The sequence below is a fragment of the Venturia canescens genome, chromosome 7 (assembly GCF_019457755.1).
Source record: "Venturia canescens isolate UGA chromosome 7, ASM1945775v1, whole genome shotgun sequence".
NCBI classification, from domain to species: Eukaryota; Metazoa; Arthropoda; class Insecta; order Hymenoptera; family Ichneumonidae; genus Venturia; species Venturia canescens.
Genome location: NC_057427.1, coordinates 2,106,908 through 2,121,533, shown reverse-complemented (window position 1 = coordinate 2,121,533; position 14,626 = coordinate 2,106,908). Strand labels below are relative to the sequence as shown.

At 43.8% G+C, this 14,626-nt stretch overlaps 1 protein-coding gene across 7 annotated transcripts in view; it reads right to left on the bottom strand.

The window, feature by feature from the left end:
- LOC122413233 (Down syndrome cell adhesion molecule-like protein Dscam2) overlaps positions 1 to 13,476 on the bottom strand; it is an 86,691-nt gene extending 73,215 nt beyond the window's left edge. Inside the window, exons 1-3 of one of the 7 annotated variants that reach the window (XM_043423434.1) lie at positions 13,328 to 13,476; positions 12,782 to 13,200; positions 12,513 to 12,684 (exon numbers count right to left, since the gene is read on the bottom strand). Coding sequence is in view for 6 of the 7 variants with exons in the window: in XM_043423435.1 (XP_043279370.1) it covers positions 11,645 to 11,789 (145 nt within the window). In the remaining variant the exon portion in view is untranslated. Of the gene's footprint in view, positions 1 to 11,644; positions 12,085 to 12,512; positions 12,685 to 12,781; positions 13,201 to 13,327 lie in introns of those variants that run through there. The other 6 variants (XM_043423435.1, XM_043423437.1, XM_043423436.1 and 3 more) reach the window with 6 other exon arrangements.
- Positions 13,477 to 14,626: the final 1,150 nt, after the last annotated feature.

The window sequence follows — 14,626 nt, the reverse complement described above, 5'->3', positions numbered from 1 at the left end:
TATAAGACAGGGAGAACGTAAAACGCGAACTCGCGCGGGAGCAAGGAATGAGAAAAGCCAGTGAAAGATGGAGAAACAAGAGCAGAAACGACCCAGAGACTTTATACGACGTTTTTCAGGCCAACTGAGTTCTCCAACTTCCAAAAATCTGCGCATTTTCCAGAATGTGTCAAATACCAATTCGAATATTCTTCAGAATATTAAAATTTTCTCAAAATTTCTTCAAAAATATCACCTCAACAATCAAAAGAACTCAATTCTTCCCCAGAATTGTTCATAAAGCTTAGAAGACCAAAAAAAACGTCGTAATCGATTCTCTATTCCTGATCCGTCCGGTCAAGCAATTTTTAACGCTCCATCATCAAATTCCCATTTCCAAAATCCCAAAGCCCAGTCCCAACTTAAAACGCCCCGTATATATAAATATATTACCGCGTAACAATAAAGAAACGTACGTGCAGCGGAAGTCAGAATGGAAGTGTATCAGTAAGGGGGAAGCTTTACGGTGCGACATCAAGGGGTTGGTGCACTGGGGTGTTAGGGTTGTATTGTTCTGTGACGGCGGTGACCCGTGCTGTAGAATGCTCACAGGCTTTCTAAACTCGTACTATGCTTTTCCACCCCCTTCTCGTCCTTTCTCGCTTTTCGTCCCCCCTCCTCCCCTGCCCCGAATTCACATTCCACCTTTCTTCTTTCTCTCTTCTCTTCTCTCACTCTCATTTCATCGTTCATATATACGTATATGCGTGTATACGAGCTTATAAACGACCGCGATTGTATATACTCTGTTGTTAATGTTATATACACTTGTTATATAAGTGTAATAACAGTTTGAAAGAAAAAGGCGTTAATCCACAGGATTTTGGGCTTGGGTTCGGGGTCGCTGAGCCTTTTTGTTTCTCAGTAGATTTTATACTCCCAAATGTGTATGCGTACGTGTAGAGTTTCCTGGCCAAAGCATGCAGCGAACCTCTACGTTTAACTAACAATAAATGCTGCTACTGACAGCTGCACGCCACGGAGTTCACCTTCTCGTAAAGAGCTCACTGGGTCTTAATACCGGAGCAAGGGTATAAACGGCTACACATATCTTCCTTTATAATGGAGGCTGTATGTATATACATGAGAAAAGAAAGTGTGGAGAATGTAGTTGGAGAGCTACGAAGAATGAAATAGAAGCCAAGGAGAAGACTTGGTCTCAGAAAAGCATCGGCCAGCCAGCGCAGGCACACATATACCCACGAACAAAAGTCCACCGAGAGCAATACCGATCTTGAAAACCCAGGTTGAGGGGGAAAAAAGAAAAAATCGCTGCCAGCTCTTGTCAAGCTAGAATTTTTTCTCTCATCAGGACAGAACCAAAATCATTCCGGACACAGGCGAATGGCTGGTGCAGAAGGAAAATAAAAGCTCAACAAATAGACGAAAGTTTAACGTTTCTCTGAACCGCCTGTGTAGACGAACGCCAAGTCTTGCAGCAAATTTTTTTCTTCCGCTTTTCTCATTTGCTTCTCCCTCTCCTTGTGGACAACACACAATGCTCCGTACACGTAGCACATCTATGTATTCAAAATACACTGAAATATATATATATATAAATGTGTGTATTTTTATAGAGGACAATTTTTATTCGCGCTCTCGTGAACATTTTAATCATGCTAAATTCCGTTTCTCGCTCTCCTCCACCACGTCGAGGGAGGCTAAAAAAATATGAAAAAAAGAAACAAATGAGAAAAAAAGAAAGAAAGAAAGAAAAGAAAAAAAAAGGTTTAGCTCGTTGTTCTATGAGGAAAAGTAGAATGGGTGGGAGCCAGGTTCGGGTTATACGAATGCGGTGTTTTCTTTCTCGACAATCATGAATAATTAAATAACGTTTCGACGATGGTGTGTTGCATATATCGCGGCAATGCAGGTGCCCACTTTCCCGAAGAAAGACAAACCTACCTGTTTTTATTCCCACTCTCGTTTTTCCCTCTCATCCTCTTTTTTCTGCTCTCCTCTTCCAATGTTTTGTTTCTCTCCATTCCGCCCTCGTTCTCAACGTTGTGCTCCTTCTGTCCATTATCGCAGTGCAGTTGTTACAAATATACAGATATATAGAAAGGAATGAGAAGAAACTGAGAAAAGACGAGACACAATTTCCTTGCGAATGGACCATACTTGTACTTGTTCTCTGAGAGGAGACCACGAGAGCCAAGAAGCGAGAACAAAGTATACACGCTCGAGAGGAAAAAACAAAAACAACTGCGCTTCCATTGTAATATTCAAGTACTGCTTACAACGCTTCAGAATATCAAATGAATTGTATACGTATGTTAATAAAAACGAACGTTTTCAGACCCTCCGTCCATCTGTCGCGCGAGTGCACAATTACTGTAAAATGGAGAATTTTCATTTCGAAACTGCTCCTTTCGGTTTCATCGAAATAAACGAAAGAATTTTCTTCTTCATCAAACTTGATACATTTTTCAAGATTTTTCCTCGTTGGCACAAACGTTCTTCCTATTCAATTATCTTTTCTACCGCATTGTGATAAACCCACCTCCTCCGTCTCGCGATGTCTGATTTCGAAACAATGGGATCAGCCTTCGGTGTTGCACGGTTGTTCCCCTCGTACACGCGACGTTAACCGTCATCCAAAATGAAGGTTTCACTCACAAAAGACCATGAACTACCCGCTTGTATACGCTCAATAGTGAATCCAAAGCTCTTGCTTATGGCTTGAAACAGAGTTTCGTGAACTTTGGTCCATGGTCCGTGCCGGTAAACAGGACACAAATTGTACGTGACGTTCGTTAAGGACGATATCGGCGTCGCTTCAAAGTCTTCATTTTCATAATAGAAATGGTCCTTTTGAAAGGTTGTCTTTGACGCGGAGAAAACAAGTATCGGGAAACCGCACAGTAGAAAACGTAGTGAGCGACCCACAAACCACGGAATATTCATCCTCAATTCAGTTTTCTCCATTGTTTCATAATTGCTTTACATTTTCATTTCATCCTACTGAAATGTTACGTTGCAGTTTTTATTTTAGCATTCATACAAATTCATATTGTTCCGACTCTTTGAAAAAAGTCACTTTAACACACTGCGTTTCACCGCAGTCTATTTTTCTTCCCGAATGATTTTCCGCAATTTTTTTCCCAATGTTTTAACGTCTGGTAACGTTTATCTTGTGCAAAAGCCTCCCTCCCTCGGGATAATTATTCCGAAAAATGAGCTCCCACATTTGTTATATATACGGCAAGGCGATTTGGGACGAAATTTCCCATATTTCTCGGACCTAATGTGCACCGAGGGTCTTATATCGTAAGCCTGACCACGCCAATTTCCTGTTGAGTGCAGCGAACACGTAAATATACTTCACGTGACGAAGGAGAAAGGGTTTTTGGCATTAATAAGATGGTCCTCGCAGTCCAAAGAGCGAGAGCCAACAATGCCGTTGATTTGCGTGTGCGTGCTCCATTGTTGTACAGACATTGTACTTTATTCATAAATATACGAACGTGCGCCATGCGAGAGATGAAAATAGTTAAGGGCGAATATACCGAAGACAAAGTAAAATGATGGAAATGGATAGAGGACTTGAAGCGAAGTCCCTCTGCTGCTTTGTGGCACCAAGCTCTCCCCTAAAAAATCGAATTAACGAGGAATTAGCTTCGCACTGAGGCCAACTAAGCTCATCAACGGTTGGCCCATTCGCCATTGGTCATGTGGCAAACCGAAGTTTAAATATTCAAAGGCAAACAAGCAAGGGAGGAGCGAACAAATGGAGTGTTGTGGGGAAGCAGTGTATATGGAGAGGAAAATAAAGATTGGCGATTTACCGTTCCTGAATAGAGGGAAGTAAATTCGAAATATATAATAGTTGAGGAACATGGAAAATGTGGATCGCATATATAACGGCATCAATCACAACGATAATAATGAAAATGCTGGAAAAATATAATGGCAGAAGCATAGCTGGTTATTATAATTATTCCAGTTCTTTCTGCTCGTCAAGACTATTCTTTTTCAATGCCCGTACAAAAGCGCAAACCTTTGAAAAATGTACCTTTATGAATTGCATAACCCGTTATCCGAGAATTTTTGTTCACAACGGTCCGAGATTTTTTTCGTCTCGGTAGAAGCTTGGGTGCAATAATAGGAGAGGGAAAGCGAGGGCTCGCTTTTTTCAATGCGAATTTTAGAAGACGGTGGGAGAGAGAGTGCACCCTCAAAAAAGCGCTCAAAGGGGTGTACCAGCTACGATGCGGCACACTCGCCTTCATATTTATACTCTAAAGTATATCTGTGTGCATTTTATGCACGTATAAATATAGATATGTATATTTATATAAGAATATATACAACACGGAGAAATGAACACCGCGCTAGACGAATGTGCGGTGTGCTGAGGAGGCTTTGAAATGAGAAAAAGAAAAGGAATGAAGAGAAAGAGATGTACGAGTTGGAACGGCGTCTCTGGCAGGGAGAGACGGTGAGTAAGTGAGTAGTGGAAGAGAGAAGAGAGAGAGAGAGAGAGAAAAGGCTTTGCAATGTACTGGCGTCGGGGTCTCTGACCAGCGCCGAAGCCCGGGCCACGAGAGTTAAGGTTCTTGATTTTACCCAGCTATATCCCAGGTAATGGGCATAGCTCTGGCTGGTGCACTCCTGGGCTTTGGCCTCTCTCTCTCTCTCTCTCTCTCTCGCTCGCTCTCCTCTCATTCTGTCTCTTATATACTCGAAGCATAAGGGAAAATAGAAGTTAATGGATATACAAAAAAACGCCACAAAAGCAAAAGTAAAGAGTCAGAAGGAGAGACGAAGAGAGAGCCCGTTGAAGAGGGACCAAGATTAATGGGAAAACGTAATTGGAGAATTGATATAAGAGCCTTACTTGTTTTATATTTTTTTCTCCTTCTTGCTGCTCAGAAAGCAGCTGGACCAATAATTTATCGTTACTAGGCCGAGTGGGCGCGTAAATAAAAGCGTGCAATCGCTCGGTTGATATCAAACCTAAAAAACTGGATGAACCGGCTCGCGGTTATCCTCGCGATGAAAGCAGAAACGTTTCACCTCCGCAAGGCGTTGCGTTAAATAAAATTTAACACCAATATACTCGAGCCCCGGATAAATCGGTTAAAAGAGAAGCTCTTGCATAAAATTACCAAAGATATAATATGTGATAATGATTTTGTCCGCCTCGCGCTCGCCAGCACCGTCGATAAAAAGCTTCATCATGGAATTACGTTAAATCCCCATTACCGAGTTCTCCCCAAACGTGTTTGCATCATGAAATTTTCTCTATCGTCAATTTGCGCGAGCATTAATGTGCTTGTAATAATTAACGCGTGCAATAATAAGCGAAGCTTCGTATTCTTCGTCAAGCGAGAATTATTTTTTTCCCGTAGGTTAAAAAGAGACAAAAATAAAGCAACGGAAGAGGAGCAGCGGAAGAGGAGCAGAAACGAGGAAAAGCTCTTACAATGATATATCCGGTAAATTGCATTTTTATTAAGTTTCCAACGTCGATTCATCCCCGCTCTCCAATAAAGCGGCTGAAGCGCGGTGAAAACGCACATACGCCTGGCCACAGTGCATACGTATTAGCTCCGATATCTATAGATTTAAATAACACACACTCGCGTATCCATATGTGTCTGTAACTGTTCATGGACACATGCTCTATAACTACGGAGCTGTGGCTGGCGTTGCAGAGATACATACATATACGTGTTTATGGGTATATAGACATACATGGAAACGTATAAAGAGTAAAATCAACAGGCGGCCATGCACAGCAGCTTTTGTGTTCTTTCCCGATTAATGGAAGACAAATGGAGTGGGACCGAGAAAAAGAGAGAGAGAGAGAGAGAGAGAGGAGAGTGTGCACGCTCGCGAATGGGGAGGCTGAGTGCCGATGGGTGCATATTTCTTCTTTTTTAACTTCTATCTCCCAGCGGATACGTGCGCGCTCATATACGGGCCAATTGACGCGGAACCCAGCCGCTTTTCATATCGGCCCGGGCGAGTCGCTAATTTCAAAGCGTTCGCTTTTCGGCTATATCGGAAAAGCTCAAGGGAAATATTTTGGTATCACGAACGCAGCGTGATTCGCCATTTCACAGTCATACATCACGCCGGATAACCTTTGAAACGTTGCCCCCTTCCCGCCCCCCCCCCCCTCCACCCCTGCATATCGCTCCCTCGCTGCGTCTCCCCAGCCGCAATTAATTGGACATTTGGAAACGAGGAAAAAAAATATCATCGACGTGCATGCGTCAGCCTCAAAGTTATAACATTCGGGAATATCAACGTTCACCGCCCCCCCCCCCCACCCCCCATCCCCCTCGGCTGCGCGCGAGCTTCATCGATCATTTCGGAAATTGTCTATCAAAACCTCTGTGGCCAAAAGGGAAAATAAATAAATAAACTCTTTTATCAAAAGATGTTGGGCTACGGTGCCGCGCGGAGTCTTTGAGAAACGACAAACTTGTAACGCGGCTACTCTATATATAGGGGGAAAAAGTTTGCGGTTTTCTCGAGAATCCCGACTGCCTCAGGATTGCGTATACACGCGAAAAAATAAAAAGTATCTTCCCCTCGATCCTTTTTAACCTCGGTCGTCGCCAAAGACTCGATGGACTTGAACGTTTTATAAATATAGATATAAACGTGAAGGCGCGTTGTATATAAAAAGCAATATGTCTTCTATGGCCAGTACTCGATCGATTTGCAGGAAATTGATTTCTGTATTGGCGACGAGAGCTATCGACGAGAAACCCGCGGAGACCTGGGTCGCTTCAACTCCGAGAGCATTCCGGTATCTATAGGTTTCACCGTTAAAACCTGTGTCGGAATCCCCGCTGAACTGCGTGTCCGTCAAGATACAAAGTTTAGCGTCCCCGAATGAAGGAGTGCAGCACGCTCAATACTTTATTAATTGTATTTTCCAAGATATTTCGTTTCCAAACCCCTGTGAATCAGTCCCAATTTGGCATCCCATATTTGAACCATCGTTCGGAGCCAGGCGCAGTTCCGCGGTCGAATTGAATTTCAATAGGAAATGAGAACCTTTGAAAAGCCTCAAATTTATGAAGCGCGACGTGTCTGGATGAGCAGCTGCTCGCGTCGATGGCCACGCCATCGAGAATCCCCAAAGTTTTCTCGCCTTAAATTGACAACCGCGAGTCGAAGTAACCCAATACGAAGGTCGATAGAATTGGGGTAGTCGAAGGGCGCTTTAATCGCTAATGCACATCGCACCGTCTTAATATGAGCTCGATTAATCGACGGACTGGATTCCCAAAAGGTCCGAGTGGTTACTGCAGACAGCCTCCGTCGACCCAACACCGTACCAATGTTAAATACGTACAATGGATGTGCACACGCGCGCATCTACACACACGCATACAATGCTCGCGTGTATGTACAAAGGAGCGGCGGGGAATGAGAGTGGCGCTTGGGGGTTGGTGCGGCTAGTGTGGCGAAGCGCCGCCGGTGGGCAAGCGATCGTGGTCGAATACCGTTCAGGCGTTGAATAGCCACTATGGTCGGTGTGCAACCCCGGGCTCGGAGAGATCCGGAGTGCTCATTATTAGCCGTGAGTTTGTGGAAACACGTGGAAGAAGAGAAAGGGCGATGAGGCGGGGCGGGGGAGGACACGGGAAGGGTTGCGCCATCGAAACCCTCTTTCTATCGCACGAACACAGGTCAGCATGTATCCGCCTATTATGTAGACTGTAGCTGGAAGCCTGTTAAGCCTCAATGTGTGGAGTTCAGGCTAGTAGTATGCTGAGCTGGAGCAAGAGAGAAGAGGGAATTCCCGACCTACCACCTGCCGAGTAAACACGTTGATTTATGTTGCCCGGAAGCCTCCGATAAGGATAAACCGGCCTAGACGTGGGCACGGCGGGCAATGCCGCGGCCACCGTCCCACTAGATTCACCGGTGGGGTGCATTGCTGCTCTCAGCATCAGCACACTAGCCTGCAGCTTGATGCAGTTCCAAGCTCCCTTGGATCCGCGCTTGCACCTACGAAACTTCGTCTCACGAGGTGCCGCGTACGCTCCGTCCCAAAAGTTGGTTGCATGCGAACCTGTTATCACGGATGAATCTTTGGATGGGTGAAAAAAGAGTTTTTCCTCCTGGCTCTGTAGGGGGGGAGGGGGTTTGATAACCCAATCGCAGCTTATCCAACGAGCACGAACCGAAATCGAAACATCTTCACTCGTTTACGTTCTGTCATCGAGGATGAGTTACGGCGCTCCATTGCCTCCACACTAGTTACAATTGCTACTGAATTGCCCGAGAAGAATCGCCGGATAATCTCAACACGGTGGATGACCCGTAAAACATAAAAGGCGAGATCGCCTCTAGCCTTTGGAATCGAAAATTAAATATTTTGTCTCAACCACAGATTTAACTTCTGTGACGACCTGTATGGGCAACTATATAGACCTGATAACAGGCGGCACGTTCAGTTATATGCGTACACCAGTGTATATACACTCCATCAACATATACACACGAGAAACCCATTGTATATACGGTTATTACACGGTTACGTTGCCCTCAGCCGGTCCCTAGTCAACTAGGGACTAGACAAACCATTCACTATACGTATTACAATCACCTATCCCTACTTCCCCTCATATCAGCCGTACCCGACCGAGTACAGATTGTTCCGCGTTGTTCCGACGAGTAGGCATGTCGGGAATTGCAGAAAATACGAACAAAAAACAGGAAGAGCCAAGGGTTGAGAGTGATAGGGCGAGCAAGGACGAAATCAGAGGAAAATTCGTAGAGGGACGGGGGAGAAATGGGAGAGAAACGGAGCGATACTCGTTTTTCGTGGGTTTCAGACTCACGTCAGTTGCAGAGCAGGGACGAAGCGGCGACGTGCCCTGTGACAAAATTCTGAAGAGTTACAATCTGCAAATATTTTCCAATAATTTTGAAACTATTATGGAACTGTTATGGAAGGAAAAGTCTTGGCGATTGGTATACAGGTTAAAAGTGTGCATTTTTATGAGACTCTGTGAGCGTAACAGCTCTAGTCGATCTCAGAAAGTTTCGAGCTCTTTTAAACTATTGGGACATCAATTCTACGGACTCGCTAAATTTTTCAACGAGATTCTGGCTCTAAGCTCACTTAATCCGCGTCGGTGATCGATGTCGATCTTTCTGGATGGGAGTGGTAACACTCCCGGGAGTTTATCTACTTGCGTTTAATTTGACAACATCAATCTAGGCAGCCCGCCTCGTCGGGCTCATAAAATCTCATGATGATATTCAATTCTGTTCGTACCCTCCTCAAAGATCGTCGATGAGGACGACGTTTCTTTCTCGACGATTCATCTCGACGAAGAGCAATAAAAACCTGTTGGATCGCACCCACCCAAATTCGTGTGGCCACAAGAAACTTTCGCAGTCGTTCGTAGTCTCGCTCTCTGAAATCCCCCACCCGGTACTTTTTATCACGTTCTCATTATACGAGATCTCCGATGGAGGATACGGAAAGTAATGGGATGTGAATGAAGAGTTTCTTTTCTTCTTGTACTCGTCGATCCCACAACGCATTGGAATCGGGACTAGAAGGGGGTAAAGCTCTTTGCTATAACGCACGAATTTCTCATTTTGCAGCGTCATATATGCAGCCACAGAACTCTCGATAGATTCAAAATTACCTACGTCACAATGGGCTATCTCTCGACGCGATATTACTAATGCCCACTGATACGAATCACAATGGCCTTTGTGCATGCGCGATATATTCGAGGGACGTATTAATTTCTCATATCCGGATATAATCCTTAGTCACATATATCTGAATTCTGCAGCACAGCAGGATAATTTGGCTTGCTTTCACAGAGCATAATCTTGAGCACCTTCGAGTTAACAAAAGAAGGGAAAATAGAAAAAAATGGGATAAAAAGAAAAGCGGAGACAGAAGAATGTCGCGCGCGGGTATACAACGTTTCTGTCTCTCTCTCTCTCTCTTCAACGGAGCAGGAAGTAGCCAAGTGTAACAATCCGAACTGAATATATGTATCCGTTGTTGTTGCATGATGAGAGGAAGGAAAAGGAAGCAGACAGAGAGAAGGGGACTGAAAATGATAAAGAAGCGAGAAAAAAGGTATGAAGAACCGTCGGGAAAAACTGACGAGGAAAAGTGAAAAGAAAGAAAAAATGTATCCGCACATACAGGTATTTCTATACACATATATTTCGTAGACTTTCCGGCCCTCTCATTAATGGCTGGTTGTCTCGAGCCCCGGTTTTAATTAGTTTCTCCAGTACAGCGAAGGATTTTACGCGGTGTGCCTGTTTCACTGTGTTTGGAATTGTTCTCTCGAAAAAATCCAAATCTCCTTGTATCCCTTTCAATTATATATTTCACAGAAAAGTTTTACATTTTACAGTGCGGAGGCGGGGGCCGCTCGACAAGTTCGCGTTGAAAAAACACGAAACGCACGCGTATACGAGTAGACAAACATTTTATTCGACGGGGTAAAATTACCGCCAATTAATTAGCTTTTACCTTCACAAAGCCCAGTTTTTTCGAGTCGTAATTCGACGATATTTCGTTATTATTTATTTATTCTACGAAAAATGTGTAATATCGGATTGCAGAACGCTGCGGAAAATTCCGTGGCGAAAGTTTTCGATAATACCATTAGCCGAAACAGTAACGTCGTTCAAAAGATATGAGCTTATCCCCGTACACACAGAGATCTGTGTTAAAGCCTCCGGGCAGAAAAGACAATTGTATTAATGGCAGCGCACAGCCAGTTGTTTCAGAGTACGAGTTCCCTGCAACATCCCCTTCCTCCAATCCCCTCAACTCATCTACCCTATTTAAAAGTTCAATTCCAGAGTTAACTTTGCACTCTCTGGTTACGGGCTGCCCACGACCGAGGCCAAATTTATATTATGTGCAGCTTTGGCCGCAAGTCTATTCTTCGGATGTTATTTTACATGGATATTGGAGATTTCTGAGGGGATATCAATGCATTAGCGTTCAATTTTATTCGCTGAAAGCCTCGAAAAAACTACGAATCCAACAATTGCGTGAATGTACAAATTTGATATTTTTAGCGAATGCTTTAACGAGTGCCAATGAGAGGAGATTTTTCAGTTGATTTATCCGATACAAACTTCCAGGAATCTTCGATTTAAATGCTCACTTTCACATTCCAATTGTCGAATATTGAATTTTTAGTGTATTTATGTCGAAGAGAAATTACGATTCGAAAATTCGATAGATTGCAACGTGATCGAATTCGAAATAAACACTAAATTATGAATGACAAAAACGAATTAACGTCGACATTGAAGTAGCAGCGGACCATGAGTTTATTGTGCGGAACGAGGTGATAAAAATTCCGGGAAATAATGGAGTTGAAGAGCGGTAAAAAGTAATATGAAAAATGCAGAGGTACTGAAATTATTTTTGGATATCTGGAAAATCGATGAGGCTCCCCACGTGGTTAGCCGGCAAATCGATCCTGTGAACTCTCAGCGTAATTAAAATTAAAATCACCTTTTGCAGGATATTCTGAGGATCGTGTACAAAAGGAAAGAAAAATTAAGCGAAACGTCAAATCCAATAGCACGCACAATAATATAGGTGAGTGAAGGAAAAAGCTTGATGACTTACTGGGCGTGAGTACGAGTAGAATATTGAAGAGCACGAGGACCGAGTCCACGTGGTAGGAAAAGTTGCGCGTCGATGAGCGAGGAGCACCACTCGATTTAGAAGTAAATTTATTGTAAGAGCATTGCCTCGCGACGACGGTCGGCATCGCGGCAAGCTCCGAGTTTTTAATTGTCTCTCGATTTTGTTATATCACACTTTGTTGCAGTAAAAATGAAAAATAAAAAAATAAAAAACTGTCGATCAAACGCGCGATGAAGCCGAAATAAAAAACAATATAAAATCCAAGCAAGGGAGCTGTTTGCGATAAGTCTCCCTTAGATTCACCCCCAATAAAGTTCCGACCTCGCACAAGGACCGCCAACGAGAGACTGGCCTCTTTCAAAGCGCAGATCTCGATGTTCGGTCGCTCGATTCCGTCGGGCATCGGGAGTCTTCGTCTCGCGCAACATCCAACCCTCCCGGTATGAGGGACTTTGCCAAGCTCTAAAACCGCACCACGGACCGCACATTGGGTCGGGAAGGGAACCATAACCCACCACCGCCATACTTTGTCCTCCTTCGCCCCCCACTTCCCGCTTCCTCATCCTTCGCCGCCTTTTCTCGCCCCCGACCCCTTCCGTTCCTTCGTCGTCTTCCGCCGCCAAGCGTCCGTCCCCCTCGCCCCTTCCCCCTCCAACGACCACCCTAATTCTCCTTTCTGACTCTGGCGACCATCAACTACCAAGTATAAACCACCCTCTCTTCCACCTCAGAGAACACGTTTCCTAAGTAACTTTGTGTCAGCAGTCGCCCGAATTCGAATCAGCCAAAATAAGCGGAAGTACCCCCTTGCCTCGAGCGCCGATCTGACGTCAAATCGTATACTCACCTTAATACGCTTCTTCCGGATACCATTAATTTCTTCTCTCATTTAATTGACATTTATCTTCCTCGGAGATTCAATTATTCCAGTGTTCGCTTGGAGCTTTTCTTCTCGTCGACTGCCTCGGCTTCGATCATTCTCAAATGTTCTATCCGGGAGAATTTTTCTCGATCGAATCCTGGAGACAAAACGTGTTTCGATACGGAAATTAACGGTTTTATTTGTGTTCGATGATATCAAGATGCAATTGACGAGATATTTTTTGCCCTGTTTACCTTTGATCGCTCGAGCTTATCTTGGAAACTGGCCGGTGGTCGTTTTTATGAACTTGCGCCCTTAACGGAGCGACACAAAAAGTAGGTGACACTCGTTTTTCTCTCGTCAAGCAGCACTCAACCAATTGGACGGTTTTTTAGCCAAATCCCCGAATAGGAGACACTTTACTTTTGGGTTAAAAGCTGCGGAGAACTGAGTTTGCTGACGATCATCCTGACACACGAAACTCCTCTCGGAAGCTCTGCTAATCTGACTTCTCGTTGGGTCATAGGAGTTAGTCGTGGGGCGAAAGACGTGTTTCTGACCTCTCGTGCCTTCCTCGGACCCCACCCCGTCGCCCACAACACACACTGCCACTTGCTTTGAAACATCCAGAGAGTAACTCCAATGCTGTAACTTGTGCGACGACCTGGATTCGCTGGAGCAAACCGCAAAAGGAAATAATTATATAACCGTAACGTTTCGACTCGACGAGCAACCAAAAGTCAACGAGTCTTTCTGCAAATCTGTCAAGAACCGTTTTGTAAAAAAAAAACGCAACTCACCAAAAATGAACGAACTGAGGCGCATAAAGCTGAATGAAAATTAGGCAAAAAGCTCTTCAACTCCAGGTCGTTAGAATCAAAATAATCTTTTCTTTCAACTGTCGTTCGTTTCAGCAGTTTTTTCTGCGGTACCTCGACTCCAGCCGTGTCTATAAACAAATCAACTTTTACAATGTCAGTATTGAAAAGTATTGAAATTTCAAAATTTCACGAAACTGAAAGATTATTTTTTTCTTTTTTTCAATATTTTAAACTACTTTGAAACAACTTTTACCTTCCGGAAAGAAGCTCTTCACAAGCTTTGACTCTTCCATTGATTCTTTCGAGATTTTTCGACAAAGGCCGATCGACTTCGTTCGGAATGTAGCATGAAACGGACGTGATCGATCAGTCCTGATTTCTTAATTAAACCGGGAGTTGAATTCATTGTCCGGTAACTAACGCTACAAGATCACCGACACAAGGCGCAGACCCGGAACCGGAAGTAGTTCGAGTACACGTTTGATCAGACGCCAATTCAATCCCAGTCGAGAGGACGTGTTTCGAGTCTGAGCAAACATTCCGTTACTACTTCGCCTGACCGAGCGTGATTTGATTCCCTTTGAGACCTGCTCGTCGGACAACGCGATGAGTTGTTTCACTGATACGTGATTTTCGAATTCACATACGGGGCACGTGACTCGTGATCAGTTATTCTTGTCCAAACCGAATAAAAACACGGCGCAGACACGGCGTAAACAGTCCCTGTCTTGTATTTTGATCTGGAAACATTTTAACAACAACAAATTTTACTTGTTTTTAGGCTCATACTCGAATCTCTCAATCATATTCATAATTAAGTCGAATTACGTTGAATTTTCTATACAACATGATTAAATCCACGGAATTGAGTTCATTTCGAAAATGAATTTTCTGACCGTGGATTCGTATGATCAACGAAGCTCGTTTAGTCCGAAACGCGCATGATTCGATCGGCACATTTAATGAAACTCCCTTCCGAACGATTCAGTTTTTCGTGACCATTGGAAAAACTAGCCACATCAACCATTTTTCTACCAATCAGAGCTTTTTTCCTGATTTTAGGTTACAGCATTTTGACGAACGTTCAATTTCTATAGTCGAGTCCGCGCACCTTCATCTTTCAATATTTAGCGTCAAACTGCGACCGCATCTCTTGATACGTTGACTATTATTAAAACCGGTAGAATTCCACAAGATGGTTATACTGGAAATGAAAATTTTCACATCACGGATCTTGTAGGTTTCGAAAACCCTAAAAAAAAAATATTCGAAACAATT